Source organism: Salvelinus fontinalis, chromosome 1 (assembly GCF_029448725.1).
Source record: "Salvelinus fontinalis isolate EN_2023a chromosome 1, ASM2944872v1, whole genome shotgun sequence".
In the NCBI taxonomy this organism is placed as follows: domain Eukaryota; kingdom Metazoa; phylum Chordata; class Actinopteri; order Salmoniformes; family Salmonidae; genus Salvelinus; species Salvelinus fontinalis.
Window position 1 is genome coordinate 95,332,828 of NC_074665.1, and position 20,000 is coordinate 95,352,827.

Here is a 20,000-nt window from a genome sequence, read left to right on the forward strand (position 1 = left end):
GATTGCAGGTGGGGGAGTGTAGGGTGGCTGGGTGGGGAGTGTAGGGTGGTTGGGTGTGTGGGGATTTCAGGTGGGGCAGTGTAGGGTGGCTGGGTGGGGGAGTGTAGGGTGGTTGGGTGTGTGGGGATTGCAGGTGGGGGAGTGTAGGGTGGCTGGGTGGGGAGTGTAGGGTGGCTGGGTGGGGAGTGTAGTTTGGCTGGGTGTGTGGGGATTGCAGGTGGGGGAGTGTAGGGTGGCTGGGTGGGGAGTGTAGTGTGGCTGGGTGTGTGGGGATTGCAGGTGGGGGAGTGTAGGGTGGTTGGGTGGGGAGTGTAGGGTGGTTGGGTGGGGAGTGTAGGGTGGTTGGGTGGGGAGTGTAGGGTGGCTGGGTGGGGAGTGTAGGGTGGTTGGGTAGGGGAGTGTAGTGTGGCTGGGTGTGTGGGGATTGCAGGTGGGGGAGTGTAGGGTGGCTGGGTGGGGAGTGTAGTGTGGCTGGGTGTGTGGGGATTGCAGGTGGGGGAGTGTAGGGTGGTTGGGTGGGGAGTGTAGGGTGGTTGGGTGGGGAGTGTAGGGTGGTTGGGTGGGGAGTGTAGGGTGGCTGGGTGGGGAGTGTAGGGTGGCTGGGTGGGGAGTGTAGGGTGGCTGGGTGGGGGAGTGTAGGGAGGTTGGGTGGGGCAGTGTAGGGTTGTTGGGTGGGGAGTGTAGGGTGGCTGGGTGGGGGAGTGTAGGGAGGTTGGGTGGGGAGTGTAGGGTGGCTGGGTGGGGGAGTGTAGGGAGGTTGGGTGGGGAGTGTAGGGTGGCTGGGTGGGGGAGTGTAGGGAGGTTGGGTGGGGAGTGTAGGGTGGTTGGGTGGGGAGTGTAGGGTGGCTGGGTGGGGGAGTGTAGGGTGGCTGGGTGGGGAGTGTAGGGTGGCTGGGTGGGGGAGTGTAGGGTGGCTGGGTGGGGAGTGTAGGGTGGCTGGGTGGGGGAGTGTAGGGTGGCTGGGTGGGGGAGTGTAGGGTGGCTGGGTGGGGGAGTGTAGGGTGGCTGGGTGGGGAGTGTAGGGTGGCTGGGTGGGGGAGTGTAGGGTGGCTGGGTGGGGAGTGTAGGGTGGCTGGGTGGGGGAGTGTAGGGTGGCTGGGTGGGGGAGTGTAGGGTGGCTGGGTGGGGGAGTGTAGGGTGGTTGGATGGGGGAGTGTAGGGTGGCTGGGTGGGGGAGTGTAGGGTGGTTGGGTGGGGGAGTGTAGGGTGGCTGGGTGGGGAGTGTAGGGTGGCTGGGTGGGGAGTGTAGGGTGGTTGGGTGGGAAGTGTAGGGTGGCTGGGTGGGGAATGTAGGCTGGCTGGGTGTGTGGGGATTTCAGGTGGGCCAGTGTAGGGTGGCTGGGTGTGTGGGGATTTCAGGTGGGGCAGTGTAGGGTGGTTGGGTGGGGAGTGTAGGGTGGCTGGGTGTGTGGGGATTGCAGGTGGGGCAGTGTAGGGTGGCTGGGTGTGTGGGGATTGCAGGTGGGGCAGTGTAGGGTGGCTGGGTGTGGAGTGTAGGGTGGTTGGGTGTGTGGGGATTGCAGGTGGGGCAGTGTAGGGTGGCTGGGTGGGGAGTGTAGGGTGGCTGGGTGTGTGGGGATTGCAGGTGGGGCAGTGTAGGGTGGCTGGGTGTGTGGGGATTGCAGGTGGGGCAGTGTAGGGTGGCTGGGTGTGTGGGGATTGCAGGTGGGCCAGTGTAGGGTGGCTGGGTGTGTGGGGATTTCAGGTGGGGCAGTGTAGGGTGGTTGGGTGGGGAGTGTAGGGTGGCTGGGTGTGTGGGGATTGCAGGTGGGGCAGTGTAGGGTGGCTGGGTGTGTGGGGATTGCAGGCGGGGCAGTGTAGGGTGGCTGGGTGTGGAGTGTAGGGTGGTTGGGTGTGTGGGGATTGCAGGTGGGGCAGTGTAGGGTGGCTGGGTGTGGAGTGTAGGGTGGTTGGGTGTGTGGGGATTGCAGGTGGGGCAGTGTAGGGTGGCTGGGTGTGGAGTGTAGGGTGGTTGGGTGTGTGGGGATTGCAGGTGGGGCAGTGTAGGGTGGCTGGGTGGGGGAGTGTAGGGTGGTTGGGTGGGGAGTGTAGGGTGGTTGGGTGGGGGAGTGTAGGGTGGTTGGGTGGGGAGTGTAGGGTGGTTGGGTGGGGGAGTGTAGGGTAGAGATATGGTTCTTACATACTACCTCTCCAGACCCAGTCAGTAAAACCCACCTGGAATCACAAGCCGAGGGACACCGATAGTTTATCTTTCCAGAAAGATCAAGCCTCAGGCCTTCAATCCTCTCTCACATCATGGCTCATCAAAACACTGCTTTAAAAACAATGTCTCGCCGCAAGACACCGTTTGAAAATATACTATATCGCATCCGATATCATGACTATAGCTAGACGGCATCATGCTTTACTCTACTATGTGTTACAGTACATTATAGCTCGCAAAATAATTACTATTTAGTCTACGATACATTTCATATTAATGGAACTCGAGATACACTGCACCTGCAAAGACAATGTTCTTTATATCAGTTGCTTTCAGTATTCTCAAAATTCCTTTGTGTGTTATTCTTCATATCATTATTCGTTTTATTACAATTTTGAATAAATTGTCGTAACCTCTCACTTGAAACACCAAATCTAAATGTTTGAGCCCATACTAATACTTCAGGACTGGTTATCTGACCTCAGGTCAGTGTTTAATACTAAGACTTCAGGACTGGTTACCTGACCTCAGGTCAGTGTTTAATACTAAGACTTCAGGACTGATTATCTGACCTCAGGTCAGTGTTTAATACTAAGACTTCAGGACTGGTTACCTGACCTCAGGTCAGTGTTTAATACTAAGACTTCAGGACTGATTATCTGACCTCAGGTCAGTGTTTAATACTAAGACTTCAGGACTGATTATCTGACCTCAGGTCAGTGTTTAATACTAAGACTTCAGGACTGATTATCTGACCTCAGGTCAGTGTTTAATACTAAGACTTCAGGACTGATTATCTGACCTCAGGTCAGTGTTTAATACTAAGACCACAGGTCAGTGTTTCCTACTAAGACCACAGGTCAGTGTTTTATACTAAGACCACAGGTCAGTGTTTCCTACTAAGACCACAGGTCAGTGTTTCCTACTAAGACCACAGGTCAGTGTTTCCTACTAAGACCACAGGTCAGTGTTTCCTACTAAGACCACAGGTCAGTGTTTCCTACTAAGACCACAGGTCAGTGTTTCCTACTAAGACCACAGGTCAGTGTTTCCTACTAAGACCACAGGTCAGTGTTTCATACTAAGACCACAGGTCAGTGTTTCCTACTAAGACCACAGGTCAGTGTTTCCTACTAAGACCACAGGTCAGTGTTTCCTACTAAGACCACAGGTCAGTGTTTCCTACTAAGACCACAGGTCAGTGTTTCCTACTAAGACCACAGGTCAGTGTTTCCTACTAAGACCACAGGTCAGTGTTTCCTACTAAGGCCACAGGTCAGTGTTTCCTACTAAGACCACAGGTCAGTGTTTCCTACTAAGACCACAGGTCAGTGTTTAATACTAAGACCACAGGTCAGTGTTTCAAAAGCTGTTTGTTCTTTCAACTTATTGTTGCTGCTGTAAATGTTGAGGTATGCTACTGTGTTGGAGGTATTAGTTAATGCATTGGATTATATGTCCCCATAGTCCAGTCCAGTCTCTAGCCTTCTATGAGCTGAGCCCTGTTTAACTTGCTAAGCCTGATTCTTACTGTCTGATCACGGCACAAACTCTTTCTAGAGAGGGAATGTTAACTCACACACCACCATGTTTCTCTCATTGGTGGTGCAGACAATTAGCCCCCAGAGTTGACTTCATTGGAGAAAGGATAACTCCTGTGTACAATTTTACCTCTGCACATAGGAACATTTATAGAAGACAAACAGTCTTTATCAAACAGTGAAAAACGAACTTGATTAAAAACGAACTTGCTAGCTAGGGTAAATAACAATAATAACAAGTTCAAAGTAAGCGGCTCATGCAGTAAAAGGGACGGACGGTGGTGTGTAGAGGTCCAGAACCTTGGCTGTACTGTGGCTCTGTGCCAAGGTGCACCAGTCAGACAGCTCCTAAGTTCCAACTCTGCAGTGAGGGCCCTTTAAAGAAAGCAGGTCCCCCCATTACTAGAGGGATGTTGAGATAATGTAGTGTGACACGCGTTATGTACACCGGGTCCTGGAGAAGACCGGCGCCAGGGACACTCGTGTCATAAGAGCCATTAATCTGGCTTTGTCATGTGTTATTGCAAATTAAAAGTAGCATGTTACACTTGGCAGCTATTGTTGCCAGCCAGGACAGAGCGTGGAGAGGAGAGAGAGAGGAGAGAGAGGGGAGAGGAGAGAGAGAGGAGAGAGAGGGGAGAGGAGAGAGAGAGGAGAGAGAGGGGAGAGGAGAGAGAGAGGACAGAGAGAGGACAGAGAGAGGACAGAGAGGGGAGAGGAGAGAGAGAGGAGAGAGAGGAGAGAGGAGAGAGAGAGGAGAGAGAGGGGAGAGGAGAGAGAGAGGAGAGAGAGGGGAGAGGAGAGAGAGAGGAGAGAGAGGGGAGAGGAGAGAGAGAGGAGAGAGAGGAGAGAGAGAGGACAGAGCGTGGAGAGGAGAGAGAGAGGAGAGAGAGGAGAGAGGAGAGAGAGAGGAGAGAGGGGAGAGGAGAGAGAGAGAGGACCTCTGGAGATGAGCTGTGTACTAAAGGGCACCCTATTCCCTTTATAGTGCAGTACTTTTGACGAGGGCCTTGTAGTGCACTATATAGGGAATAGGACTCCCTTTGGGAGGTACCCATCGTGTCGTTGGTGACCATGGATGTCCTGTCTGCTGTCCGTATATATGAGAATTTGCAATTCTGCAGAGAAAAGCTATTACCTCACAAATTAACATCCTAGTCTCCGTCTCCTCTCTCCCCTCCACACCCCAACCCCCCCCCAACCCGTCCAACCCTCCACCCGCATCCCCACTCCCCTCCGATGGGCTGGCTACTGGAAAAGACAAAGGAAATAGCTCAAGGGTCTGAAATATTCTGTTCAATGACTGTAGGAATTATTGCCAAGAAGGAATTTGTATTGCAGCCTGTGGAATAGACAAAATGCTGTGGACTGATAGGGAACGGCTTTCATTTGGTGATTGTTTTGTCACTGTATGTACTGTACCATAGTGTTAGAACGTTCTAGAATGGATGCAACGTTAGCAGAGATATATTAGCATACTGTGGTGGAAATAGAGATTGTTGAATTAAGGTACATTATTAAGATACTGACTAACTGTTACGTACAACGGGTTGCTGACACCCATTCTATCGGGTGATTTAGCTGAAATCACCTGGACAGATACAGCTGAGAGGTTTCTTGAGGATACGGTATCTAGCTAATGGCCAATGAAGAGAATGATATCTCACCAAGTGTGTCCAGTCTTTTGAAAGCATTTCACATCGCTATTCAAATACGACCCACAATATGGACAATCATATCTACCATTATGGGTTTTCTTCAGTTCAATCACTTTCAAAAAATATTTCTGCATTGTCTGATGCTTTTGTACGTGAGAATAATATAAAAGAGAAATTCCACAATAAGAAGATCATCATTTTACACAAAGGTAGACGGACAGACAGACAGACAGACAGACAGACAGACAGAGGGGGAGACAGACAGACAGAGGGGGAGACAGAGGGGAAGACAGAGGGGGAGACAGAGGGGGAGACAGACAGAGGGGGAGACAGACAGACAGAGGGGGAGACAGACAGAGGGGGAGACAGACAGACAGAGGGTGAGACAGAGGGGGAGACAGACAGAGGGGGAGACAGACAGAGGGGGAGACAGAGGGGGAGACAGACAGAGGGGGAGACAGAGGGGGAGACAGACAGAGGGGGAGACAGAGGGGGAGACAGAGGGGGAGACAGAGGGGAAGAGGGGGAGAGGGGGAGAGGGGGAGAGAAAGACAGGAGACAGAGAGAGAGAGAGAGAGAGAGAGAGAGAGAGAGAGAGAGAGAGAGAGAGAGAGAGAGAGAGAGAGAGAGAAAGAGACAGCGAGACAGACAGAGAAAGAGACAGAGACAGCGAGACAGACAGAGACAGAGACAGGGACAGATGAATGATGGAGCACTAGGCCATGAATCCTGTTCACATCAGTGTTCTGTCAGCATCACCATCTGTTTGGGTGAGAGAGGGACTGTGCCCCAAATGGCACCACATTCCTTCTACACGGCACTACTTGTGACCAGGGCCCATAGGGCATTTATATAGGGGATAGGGTGTCATTAGGGATGCACCCCAGGGAGAAGGCTGGATCAACAGAGGATCTCAGTTCAACAACGTCAAGTCTGAGAGACAGGCGGTAACACACTGAACTGTAATGTGCTAAATCAATGAAAAAAACCTGATTAATTAATACCCAGGAACAGATCAATGAAGAGTGGTGTCAGGGCCTTCCTGTACACCGTCACTGTACACCGTCACTGTACACCGTCACTGTACACCGCCTGTAGTTGGACCTACCGTCGTTGAACGTAATGTCGCTATAGATGAGATTGTCTGCTAAATGACTCAAAATGTCAAATGAAGACAATCACCGTTCAGACGACATGGAGTTGTCTTTCTGAGACCAGCCGGATGTATAGTGAGAGAATTGTCTTAGTTACACATATCTGTGTAAGTAGAACGATATATTAAAGATATATTAAAGAAAGGCTATGAGGAGCATATGTGCACTAAATGTTGTAATATTTGATTTGGTTAACGTTGCATTAACCAAAACGTTCAATTGAAAAATGATTGTGTCAAAGCTTACAATTTAATTTGAAATTAGTGTTAATTGGATTTAATTCAGGGTGTAAATTGAAGCTAGTTGTAGATGAGGGAGTGATATTACAAAAACAAACCGAATGTTAATGCAATGCTTGGGAAAGGGAATCACTAGCTAACGTATAGGTAATTAAATGTTGTTCCAACAAGGAACAACAGAAAGGCATAAAAGCCTATTCAGAAAAGAGGGGCCTTCGTGACCCTATGGTGCCATTTCACCTCCCTGTGCCTCCACTCAGGGCCAAACACAGACTGAACACAGGTTGAATTTGTACCAGGAATAAGATACTATAACAATTACCAGCTTATATTTTGACGCCGTTGCTTTGGTCAATTCTTCACGAGCCGTTCGTGCCTATTGTATAATCACCGTCATAGCCAGAAGACGTTAGCTTCCTTCTCAAAGCTGATGTTTCTAGTGTTTTTGTTCTGACGTGTTTGGCAGACAGGTAGTCAGTGTAGTAAGGCAGACGGCCTCTCTCTTTCTCTGACTCCAGGCAGAGACAGAATTATGCCGGCTCAACCCCCTGCTAGGGGTCATGACCTTGGGGTGGCGAGCCCGCGGAGAGGAGTCTGTTTTTATAGAACTAGCGATGTGATCTGATAGAGTCTGGAGTCCTCTGCTCCCTCGTTACCGGAGTGTTAATACCCAGCCATGTCAAGATGAATACACTCAAGCCTGTCACTCACTGATCAATAACACAGACACCATCACTGTGGAGGATAAGGAGACGCGCCAACAAACAAAGACATGATCTGCTATGACATAACAACATAAGTTATTAGCATCACTGGGGAGGATGTGGAGAAACAGAGACCAGTTGGTAGAGCGTGGTACTTGCAACGCCAGGGTTGTGGGTTCAATTCCCACCGGGGACCAGTATGAAAATGTATGCACTCACTACTGTAAGTCGCTCTGGATAAGAGCGTCTGCTAAATGACTAACATGTAAACAAAGCCATTATGATTTCCAGGTTTACCGGCTAATGCTACGACATAATTAATAGCTAAAATGGTATGGAAAATGGTCCCCAAAACATATACAATATATCTTAGCAAACGTTATTTAGTATACGTCAGTATCAGATATTACAGCTAGCCTCCATTCCAAATGGTGAACAAACAAGACGATGGTAACTGTAGACTACATAACAGCCAGCACGGAATGGGAAACACGCCCCCCCAAAACATGTACCGTATATCTTACACTATGTTATTTGGTACTGTGTACTTGTAGGATATGACGTCTTACGGTGGATTCAGTAGAAATATGACATTTGGTATACGTGTCGAATTACATTGCTGGGTGGCTATGATACTCAGTAAAAAAAAAAATGGCTGTAATATTGTTTTTTAGATACATCAAAAAATATTTCCTATGTACCTTTAAGAAATGTAATTGTGCTGGTTGAATTAACTTCTAAATGTCATCAGGATGAAACAGAATACCTCTAGTTAAAACTAGCCTGGTTAAAAACTAGACTGAATGCTGAGCTTACCATTGAGTTTAACATTCAGTCTGGTTTAGCCAGGCTAGACTGAGGGGTCTCCTTACCACCAGCTAGAACAACCTATTCCAGCAGACATGAGTGAGACAGTCAAGCCATAGGGCCCTGGTCAAAATGAGTGCATTATATAGGGAATAAGGTGCATTTTGGGCCACCGCTTTTTTACAGAGATGTACTGGGCATTGTGCTGGGCACGCGCTCCAGCAGGTATATGTCATTGGTCACCCCCAAAGCCAATTCGTCCTTTGGCCACATTTCCAACCAGTTCTCTGCTGCCAATGACTGGAACGAATTGCAAAAATCACTGAAGCTGGAGACTCATATCTCCCTCACTAACTTTGAGCACCAGCTGTCAGAGCAGCTCACAGATCACTGCACCTGTACATAGCCCATCTGTAAACAGCACATCCAACTACCTCATCCCCATACTCTATTGATTTATTTTGCTCCATTGCACCCCAGTATCTCTACTTGCACATTCATCTTCTGCACATCTATCACTCCAGTGTTTAAATTCCTAAATTGTAATTATTTCGCCACTATGGCCTATTTATTGCTTTACCTCCCTTATCTTACCTCATTTGCACACACTGTACATTTTTCTATTGTGTTATTGACTGTATGTTTGTTTATTCCATGTGTAACTCTGTGTTGTTGTTTGTGTCGCACTGCTTTGCTTTATCTTAGCCAGGTCGCAGTTGTAAATGAGAACTTGATCAACTAGCCTACCTGGTTAAATAAAGGTGAAATAAATTAGAGTGAGGGTTTTTTACATAGATGTACTGGGCATTAGAGTGAGGGTTTTTACCATATATGTACTGGGCATTAGAGTGAGGGTTTTACCATAGATGTACTGGGCATTAGAGTGAGGGTTTTACCATAGATGTACTGGGCATTAGAGTGAGGGTTTTTACATAGATGTACTGGGCATCAGAGTGAGGGGTTTTTACATAGATGTACTGGGCATTAGAGTGAGGGGTTTTTACATAGATGTACTGGGCATTAGAGTGAGGGGTTTTTACATAGATGTACTGGACATTAGAGTGAGGGGTTTTTACACTAGTCATAGGATTATGAATATTACAAGGAGGCAATATTGAGGTGGGTGTCTTAAATGTTTAAATGGTTATTTCACCTTAACTTGAGTGGGAACAACAGGTTAACCTGGGGATGGTTTGAGTAGGAACAACAGGTTAACCTGGGGATGGTTTGAGTGGGAACAACAGGTTAACCTGGGGGATGGTTTGAGTGGGAACAACAGGTTAACCTGGGGGATGGTTTGAGTGGGAACAACAGGTTAACCTGGGGGATGGTTAAAGTAGGAACAACAGGTTAACCTGGGGGATGGTTTGAGTGGGAACAACAGGTTAACCTGGGGATGGTTTGAGTGGGAACAACAGGTTAACCTGGGGGATGGTTAAAGTAGGAACAACAGGTTAACCTGGGGGATGGTTTGAGTGGGAACAACAGGTTAACCTGGGGGATGGTTTGAGTGGGAACAACAGGTTAACCTGGGGATGGTTTGAGTGGGAACAACAGGTTAACCTGGGGATGGTTTGAGTGGGAACAACAGGTTAACCTGGGGATGGTTAAAGTAGGAACAACAGGTTAACCTGGGGATGGTTTGAGTGGGAACAACAGGTTAACCTGGGGATGGTTTGAGTGGGAACAACAGGTTAACCTGGGGGATGGTTAAAGTAGGAACAACAGGTTAACCTGGGGATGGTTAAAGTAGGAACAACAGGTTAACCTGGGGGATGGTTAAAGTAGGAACAACAGGTTAACCTGGGGATGGTTTGAGTGGGAACAACAGGTTAACCTGGGGATGGTTTGAGTAGGAACAACAGGTTAACCTGGGGGATGGTTAAAGTAGGAACAACAGGTTAACCTGGGGGATGGTTTGAGTGGGAACAACAGGTTAACCTGGGGATGGTTTGAGTGGGAACAACAGGTTAACCTGGGGATGGTTTGAGTAGGAACAACAGGTTAACCTGGGGATGGTTTGAGTGGGAACAACAGGTTAACCTGGGGATGGTTTGAGTGGGAACAACAGGTTAACCTGGGGATGGTTAAAGTAGGAACAACAGGTTAACCTGGGGATGGTTTGAGTGGGAACAACAGGTTAACCTGGGGATGGTTTGAGTAGGAACAACAGGTTAACCTGGGGATGGTTTGAGTGTGAACAACAGGTTAACCTGGGGATGGTTTGAGTGTGAACAACAGGTTAACCTGGGGGATGGTTTGAGTGGGAACAACAGGTTAACCTGGGGATGGTTTGAGTGGGAACAACAGGTTAACCTGGGGATGGTTTGAGTGTGAACAACAGGTTAACCTGGGGATGGTTTGAGTGGGAACAACAGGTTAACCTGGGGATGGTTTGAGTGGGAACAACAGGTTAACCTGGGGGATGGTTTGAGTGGGAACAACAGGTTAACCTGGGGGATGGTTTGAGTGGGAACCACAGCCCATGTACTGTAGGTTGACCTGCGGGTGGTTTATCTTGTGTATGGGAAGTGTATTCCTCTGTGGTGAATGACTAATGTGCGGGTATTGATCATGGTATGTACTCTGGCCTAGCAGATGGAAAGTAATTAATGAGTCTATTTGCTTCCGAGGACCGAAGGGAACAGTTGAGGTTGATAAAGCGCCAACCGTTCAGCGGAGCTACGAGAGGCTGAGGCCCCCTGTGGAGCTGTCCAGAAATAATGCCAGATCAAAGATGTGATTAGATTTATCTATGCTGAAAATCAGAAGAAAATAGCTGAACAGTGTGGAGTAGAAGTGATTTATGTTCTCCTGTGATTGCATATTGCAACACATCCCAACCGATCACACTATGAAAATAGAAAGATTTAGAAAATTATGAATAAAGAAACATTTTACATATTTGTAAAATGAAATACATATACCATAATAGTTTTTTTTCTTCTCATAAATAGCTATTTTAATGTTTTTTTTAATTATTAGTTATCGAAATAATTTGTTTGAGGATATAGAATTATTGTAGTATGTTGGGCAGCAAATGGCAGTTACTTATTCACCACATGCACAGACCCCCCTCCCCTCCCCCAATCACGACACACACACACACACACGCACACGCACACGCACGCACACGCACACGCACGCACGCACACACACAAACACACACACACACACACACACATACACACACACACACACACACACACACACACACACACCCCCGACTCCCCAGGGTCTCTTATATATCCCCTTGATGCGTTTTGCTCTTCTTGGGAGTGCAGGTTCATCCTCTGGCCCCAGTGAGAAAAGGTCAAGAGGCAGAATGGAATGGCAATAACCCTTCCAAATGGTACTATCAGGAGAGACATGATTGATCAATTGAATTCCATGGCAGAGAAAAATGTGGGATTAAGTAGAGTATTATACGCACATTGAGTTGAGGCATGATGTTCATTTCAAGTTCATTTCGGCTCCCTCTTGCCACCAGACCAGGCAGGCAATCAATAGGGTCCCTCCTTGCATATCATATATCTCCGCCGTTCCCTCCAGGACCAACCAGAGAACATAATCTGCCGCAAATTTAGAATGACAGATTTGTAAGGGGGCTGAAGGCCTTTCTAGAGATCCACGGAGGAGGAGGCTGGAGACTGAGAGGCAGTAGCCAGAGTCGCTGCAGCCTGGGATGGGAAGGGAGGGGTCTGGAGGGCTGTAAAAGTGGGGCTTTAAAGCATCACAGGGAAGCGCCAAAGGGAAAAGCTAAGGCATCCCTCTCCCTCTGTTTGGAGAACGGCATCCTGGGACTGGGAGATGATTGAACTAGACTGTACCATTTTATTCATTCACAGCATCTCTCTCTCTCTCTCTTTCTCTCTCTCCCTTCCTTCCTCTGTCTGTCGTGTCTGTCTGCGGGTACAGCGGTGTTAGCTACCCAAATGAAACACTGCTACTCTGCCACTCTACTGAAAATGAAAGCAGTATTAAACTGTGGAAAAGGGAAATTGAGGAAGGAGAGAAGGAGGGAAACCCCTGGAGCCTGGAATGAACATGGAATGAAAAAGCCACTGCAGTACTGTAGCTTCAGCGTTCATTAAAATACATGGGCTCCACCACTACAACAAGTATATATTTGTACTGATGGTAATCCATCAATTACCACAGGGGCTTTCACATCATGATGCTGGCTAATACTGTGTGTGGTAGTGGTAGTTTCCTCTACTGTCTGTCTGTGAAGAAACACTGCACTCAGTGGCTCACCGCTAGCAGCATTAATATGACCTGTTTAAAATCTGCCCTGACTGAATCAACCCTGACTGAATCAACACTGACTGAATCAACACTGACTGAATCTACCCTGACTGAATCTGCCCTGACTGAATCTGCCCTGACTGAATCTACCCTGACTGAATCTACCCTGACTGAATTTACCCTGACTGAATCTACCCTGGCTGACCTACCCTGACTGAATCTGCCCTGACTGAATCTACCCTGACTGACCTACCCTGACTGAATTTACCCTGACTGAATCGACCCTGACTGAATCTGCCCTGACTGAATCTTCCCTGACTGAATCTACCCTGACTGAATCAACCCTGACTGAATCTACCCTGACTGACTCTACCCTGACTGACTCTACCCTGACTGACTCAACACTGACTGAATCAACACTGACTGAATCAACACTGACTGAATCTACCCTGACTGAATCTGCCCTGACTAAATCTACCCTGACTGAATCTACCCTGACTGAATTTACCCTGACTGAATCTACCCTGGCTGACCTACCCTGACTGAATCTGCCCTGACTGAATCTACCCTGACTGACCTACCCTGACTGAATTTACCCTGACTGAATCGACCCTGACTGAATCTGCCCTGACTGAATCTTCCCTGACTGAATCTACCCTGACTGAATCAACCCTGACTGAATCAACCCTGACTGAATCAACCCTGACTGAATCTACCCTGACTGAATCTGCCCTGACTGAATCTACCCTAACTGAATCTACCCTGACTGAATCAACCCTGACTGAATCAACCCTGACTGAATCTACTCTGACTGAATCGACTGAATCAACCCTGACTGAATCTACTCTGTATGATTGAATATATTAGTAGTGCTTAAAGTGGACTCAAATAGATGCTTGGACTCATTTTGGGTGCCAGCATGTTTTATATGTAGGTCAAATCAAATCAACATTTATTCATCAGGTACAAAGGATACAGTGGGTGTAAACGGGTGTAAACGGTACAGGATACGGCGGGTGTACACGCATGTAAACGGTACAGGATACAGCGGTTGTACACGCATGTAAACGGTACAGTAAAACACTTACTTGCGTGTGCTGGTAGTCATAATATTTTAGAGACAATATTCTATAAGAGGTGATGGAACATTTGAGGCCCAACTCAAGCACTGAGTACTCTTATCCAAAGTTACCAGTAACACACAGTAATGATTTAAACAAAAAGCCACAGGGGCATCAGACAGCTTCCTACCTTACAGGGGCTTCAGTGACAGCCAGCTTCCTACCTTACAGGGACTTCAGTGACAGCCAGCTTCCTACCTTACAGGGACTTCAGTGACAGCCAGCTTCCTACCTTACAGGGGCTTTAGTGACAGCCAGCTTCCTACCTTACAGGGACTTCAGTGACAGCCAGCTTCCTACCTTACAGGGACTTCAGTGACAGACAGCTTCCTACCTTACAGGGACTTCAGTGACAGCCAGCTTTCTACCTTACAGGGACTTCAGTGACAGCCAGCTTCCTACCTTACAGGGACTTCAGTGACAGCCAGCTTCCTCCCTTACAGGGACTTCAGTGACAGCCAGCTTCCTACCTTACAGGGACTTCAGTGACAGCCAGCTTCCTACCTTACAGGGGCTTCTGTGACAGCCAGCTTCCTACCTTACAGGGGCTTCAGTCAGCCAGCTTCCTATCTTACAGGGACTTCAGTGACAGCCAGCTTCCTACCTTACAGGGACTTCAGTGACAGCCAGCTTCCTACCTTACAGGGTCTTCAGTGACAGCCAGCGTCCTACCTTACAGGGGCTTCAGTGACAGCCAGCTTCCTATCTTACAGGGGCTTTAGACAGCCAGCTTCCTACCTTACAGGGGCTTCAGTGACAGCCAGCTTCCTATCTTACAGGGGCTTCAGTCAGCCAGCTTCCTACCTTCCAGGGGCTTCCTGATTAGACTCTAGTGTTGTTGCTCTCTCTTCTTGTAGATGGTTCAGATGGGTCTGGCCCAAACACTGATTCTCAGGTTAGTGTGGACAGTTTACGGAAGCACCTGCGGGCCGATGCTTTCACTCAGCAGCAGCTGGAAGCTTTGGACCGGGTCTTTGAACGCCCGTCGTACCCCGACGTCTTCCCAACCTCGGATCACATCAAACCAGAACAGGTTAGTTACGTCTTGTTGTTTGTCACCATCGACACCATCAAATACACCTGTATTGCACCACGTCACCCCTTCCATTCCATCCAAGTTTCCTCCAGCTGTACAACCATCATATTGTTGTTGCTGTTTTTCTGTTTGTTTATTGAATAATTGTTTTTGCTGCTCCAAACGTAGTTTTCTCTGAAACTCAACAAATTTCTATTTACTTTTTGTGCTGAGAGATTCTGCTATGTTATTTATTTGGCCCAGAGGGCCCCTGAAGGAGCACGCCATCTGAGCTATATATATATATATATATATACCTGCTCCACGCAGCTCTCAAAATAAAATGCCCACAAATGTATAGGCTGGTAAAACAGTCATTCCAGTGTATTAGAAAACAGCATGTAAAATGCTGTAGGGATTTCAGGGAAAACTCCCACGTCGTATTGATCTTGGGAGGAAAAAAACACCACATTCTTTGGATCCCCTATAATTGAGAATAACAGAAAGGCAACATGCAATTAATCAATATCTCTATTTTTCTCTATTTTTTTGCTGTTGTGTTATTTGACTCTGTGTTTCTCCTGTTATTTCTGTTATAATTCTGTGTCGTTCTTCAAAAATGTTATTATTGAAACAGTGTATGAAGCCGCTTTCAGTTGTCAGATTTATCATGGAAATGTTTTTCTAAATTGTAAACATAGCAAAGGGTCTTTCTGGATTTATTTCCACACACCTGGGTGTATATATAGGATATTCTAATGCGTCTTGCTTTTGATGTCAACGCCACAAACACCCACCATCTATCCATCCTCATTTACCAAATGAAGACCCCTTCTGTAACCACCACCCCGCCCCCACCCAAAAGAAACCACAATCACTAGACCCTTATACGCTGACATACTACCTTTCTTCTTATTAAAACCTCTCTTAGGCTTATTACAATGGATAACCTTTATTTACTTTCATTAGACTATTAAACAACAAGAGACTATTCATTTGTACCCGTAGAAAACTACAAGTCTTTAAGGGGGGACCCATAAAAGAAGCTAAAGCAATGGGCCTAATTGAGTTCATTTTAATTTCTCTCCGATCGCGGCGAATTACGTAGGTAATAAATCAGTAGGACAGGACTCACCTCCAGAAGAGAGCCTAATTTGGAGCTAATTACCAAACTGATTTCTACTGGAAGATCAATACCAAAACGAATTGGAAATGACTTGCAATCACAGAGAGCTTCAGAGAGAGTATTAAAGAAGAAGAAGAGAGGGAAAGGAGGCGGGGCTCAAAAGAAAAAGACGGCCAGTAGAACAATAATGGAAAAGAGGCCAGTAGAACAATAATGGAAAAGAGGCCAGTAGAACAATAATGGAAACGAGGCCAGTAGAACAATAATGGAAACGAGGCCAGTAGAACAATAATGGAAAAGAGGCCAGTAGAACAATAATGGAAAAGAGGCCAGTCGAACAATAATGGAACAGAGGCCAGTAGAACAATAATGGAAGAGAGGCCAGTAGAACAATAATGGAAGAGAGGCCAGTAGAACAATAATGTAAGAGAGGCCAGTAGAACAATAATGGAAAATAGGCCAGTAGAACAATAATTGAAAAAGAGGCCAGTAGAACAATAATGGAAAAGAGGCCAGTGGAACAATGATGGAAAAGAGGCCAGTAGAACAATAATGGAAAATAGGCCAGTAGAACAATAATGGAAAATAGGCCAGTAGAACAATAATGGAAAATAGGCCAGTAGAACAATAATGGAAAAGAGGCCAGTAGAACAATAATGGAAACGAGGCCAGTAGAACAATAATGGAAGTGAGGCTAGTAGAACAATAATGGAAGAGAGGCCAGTGGAACAATAATGGAAAAGAGGCCAGTAGAACAATAATGGAAGAGAGGCCAGTAGAACAATAATGGAAAATAGGCCAGTAGAACAATAATGGAAAAGATGTGACGGGAACAGAAAAATCTGTTTTAATTGAATATAGTATTAATCAGAGGATTTTCTCCTTTCATGGATCTCTCTTTCACTTGTCGTTGTTCCCCTTTCTCCTCATTGGTCAATGTGTCCCTATTAGCCGGGGTCTGGGTGCTGGTTGGAAGGCCATTAAAAACACCATTCTGGAGATGCAGAACCAAATAGATTCACCCCTCCCACACTTCTGCTAGCCATTTGGTCATCCTTTTCAAATCTATCTTTTCTTTTGTTTTGTTTTCCCTCCATCTCCCCCGTCTTCGAGCCCGTCCTTTATCTGCATGATAAAACGCCTGTTTGACGTCTAAAGCCTTGAAGAATAGAGGAAAACATCCGCGACATTGTCTCCGTGAACAGTTGTAGCAGACAATTAGAGTTTATCTGGGATAGAAGCAGACAAGAGTGGGGTCACAGGCTCACAGGCGTCCCCTTTGGGACCGCAGCCCAGCGAGCCACTCAGACACACACTGGGATTTTTTTGGGGGGGGGACAAACATTGTCAACACACAGTCTCCGGAAGTCTGATCTCATTATAAAACACACACTAACATCTGCCGTGACCGTCTCAAACTATCCACCACCGTACAAAGGAAATCCTTTCTGTGGGTATACAAAGTGTCTCTATAGTAATGTATTGTAGTCCAAACTAAATACATAGAAAATACATCATGGTCGATATAAAATGAAGTCATTTTCTCACTATGATAAAACATATATAAATAGAATGGAGAATTTGTTTTATTTCTTTCAATTTGATATTCATTTTGTATATGGTAACACGGAACAATGTAACTTACAGTATATGACAATCTGTTTATAGTCACTGATGATGAACCAATGAAACGTTAAAGTGTTGTGGAGATGAACCAATGAAACGTTAAAGGGTTGTAGAGATGAACCAATGAAACGTTAAAGGGTTGTGGAGAAGCTTTTTTTAAACATTTTTTTAATTCTAAATTGTAAAAAGCCAAAAGGTGAATAGTGTCCTGTTTGAACCAGGGCCACGTGGCGTGTCTGTGTGCATCCCAAATGTAATCTTATACCCTGTGCAGTGCGCTACTTCTGGTCCAAAGCAGTGTGCTGTAATAGGGAATAGGGTACCATTAGGGACAGTGGCGTGGTAACCAAGCAGAGCTGTTTTCTCCCTTGGCTGATCAGGACTCCTGGCTGCAGTCAAGCACAAAGGACCAGATGACGGCTTGGCTTTTCATTCGGCTTTTCTAGATCCCCACTTCCTCTCAGACAAAACCAAAATACATTCATGATATGCTTGAACTCCCACCCTCGCTGCTGCAGCTTGAAAATAGTGAACTCACACACACACACACACACACACACACACACACACACACACACACACACACACACACACACACACACACACACACACACACACACACACACACACACACACACACACACACACAAATATGCATGCACACACCTACACGCACATACACACACACACCCAAAAATAGACACCCTAAGATTCACGGAGAGACAGTATTTGACTCTATATGGTTTTGGTAGCTAATTTTGTGTTTTTGTGTAACCCTGATTAATGAAGGCTCTTTAGATGAAACATTGGTGGAATAAAGCCCACAGCAGGGAGAAGTGGGGCCTTTTCGTTGTCATTTCTATGGTTGTGTAATGATGAACGTGTCTTTTTGCAGGCAAACGAGTACTCCCACTCCCACTCCCTGTCCTCCCTGAATCCTGGCCTGGACGGCGAGGTCAAACCCAGCCTGTCCTCCAGCAGTAACCAGAACCTGGGCCCCAGTGTCTCTGTGACACAGAGCTACTCTGTAGGTAAGACACAGAGCCAAACACTGGTCCTGTCTGTGTGGATCAGGTGGTAGAGCATGGTGCTTGCAACATGTGTCCCAGAATTGTCGGTTCGGTTCCACATTTGGGGCAACACATACAAAAAAAAAAAAGATTTTATGTGGCTTTTGGCTGTGTGTCTCAGAGGAGGAGAGCTGTTCTAGTATCAGTTTAGCCTTTTAGATCACAATGAATATGATTACATGGCCAGGGGGTAACCTGATCCTAGATCTGTACTCCTTCTCTAAGATGCATCATACTGTACCTAAGGCCCTAGTACAGTCTACCTGCCGTCACCCTGCCCAGCCAGGGCAGGCCAAACCACAGCTTCAGCTAAGGGGATTATTGGTCTGCTTCACAAATGGCTCCCTTTTCTAGTGCACTGCTTTTGACAAGGGTCCATAGTGGCCAGGGTCCATAGTGACCAGGGTCCATAGTGACCAGGGTCCATAGTGACCAGGGTCCATAGTGACCAGGGTTCATAGGGCTCAGGGTCCATAGTGACCAGGGTCCATAGTGACCAGGGTCCATAGTGACCAGGGTCCACAGTGCTCAGGGGCCATAGTGACCAGGGTTCATAGGGCTCAGGGTCCATAGTGACCAGGGTCCATAGTGACCAGGGTCCATAGTGACCAGGGTCCATAGTGACCAGGGTCCACAGGGCTCAGGGTCCATAGTGACCAGGGTCCATAGTGACCAGGGTCCATAGTGACCAGGGTCCACAGGGCTCAGGGTCCATAGTGACCAGGGTCCACAGTGACCAGGGTCCATAGTGACCAGGGTCCATAGTGACCAGTGTCTATAGGGCTCAGGGTCCACAGGGCTCAGGGTCCATAGTGACCAGGGTCCACAGTGACCAGGGTCCATAGTGACCAGGGTCCATAGTGACCAGTGTCTATAGGGCTCAGGGTCCATAGTGACCAGGGTCCATAGTGACCAGGGTCCATAGTGACCAGTGTCTATAGGGCTCAGGGTCCATAGTGACCAGGGTCCATAGTGACCAGGGTCCATAGTGACCAGTGTCTATAGGGCTCAGGGTCCATAGTGACCAGGGTCCATAGTGACCAAGGTCTATAGGGCTCAGGGTCCATAGTGACCAGGGTCCACAGGGCTCAGGGTCCATAGTGACCAGGGTCCATAGTGACCAGGGTCCATAGTGACCAGGGTCCATAGTGACCAGGGTCTATAGGGCTCAGGGTCCATAGTGACCAAGGTCTATAGGGCTCAGGGTCCATAGTGACCAGGGTCCATAGTGACCAGGGTCCACAGTGACCAGGGTCCATAGTGACCAGGGTCCATAGTGACCAGGGTCCATAGGGCTCAGGGTCCATAGTGACCAGGGTCCACAGTGCTCAGGGTCCATAGGGCTCTGGTCAAAAGTAGTGCACAATGTAGGGAATAGGGTGTCTGATTTTTGGGATGGGTTCTTGTTCACTGTTCTGGTCAGAATGTTGTTTTGTTTTGTAATGAAACAAAACAACATGATGCAATGCATTGACATGGTGTCTATTTATTTACATGAAAATAAAAACAAATACTCCAAACAGAAAC

The 20,000-nt window shown here is 47.2% G+C and overlaps 1 protein-coding gene across 7 annotated transcripts in view; it reads left to right on the plus strand.

Moving 5' to 3' along the window:
• Positions 1–20,000, plus strand: part of pax2b (paired box 2b) — a 65,803-nt gene that overhangs the window by 14,716 nt on the left and 31,087 nt on the right. For all 7 annotated transcript variants that reach the window (XM_055936770.1, XM_055936779.1, XM_055936797.1 and 4 more), the window contains 2 exons: positions 14,494–14,669; positions 18,299–18,434. In XM_055936770.1, the coding sequence (XP_055792745.1) occupies positions 14,494–14,669; positions 18,299–18,434 (312 nt within the window). The remainder of the gene's footprint in view (positions 1–14,493; positions 14,670–18,298; positions 18,435–20,000) is intronic.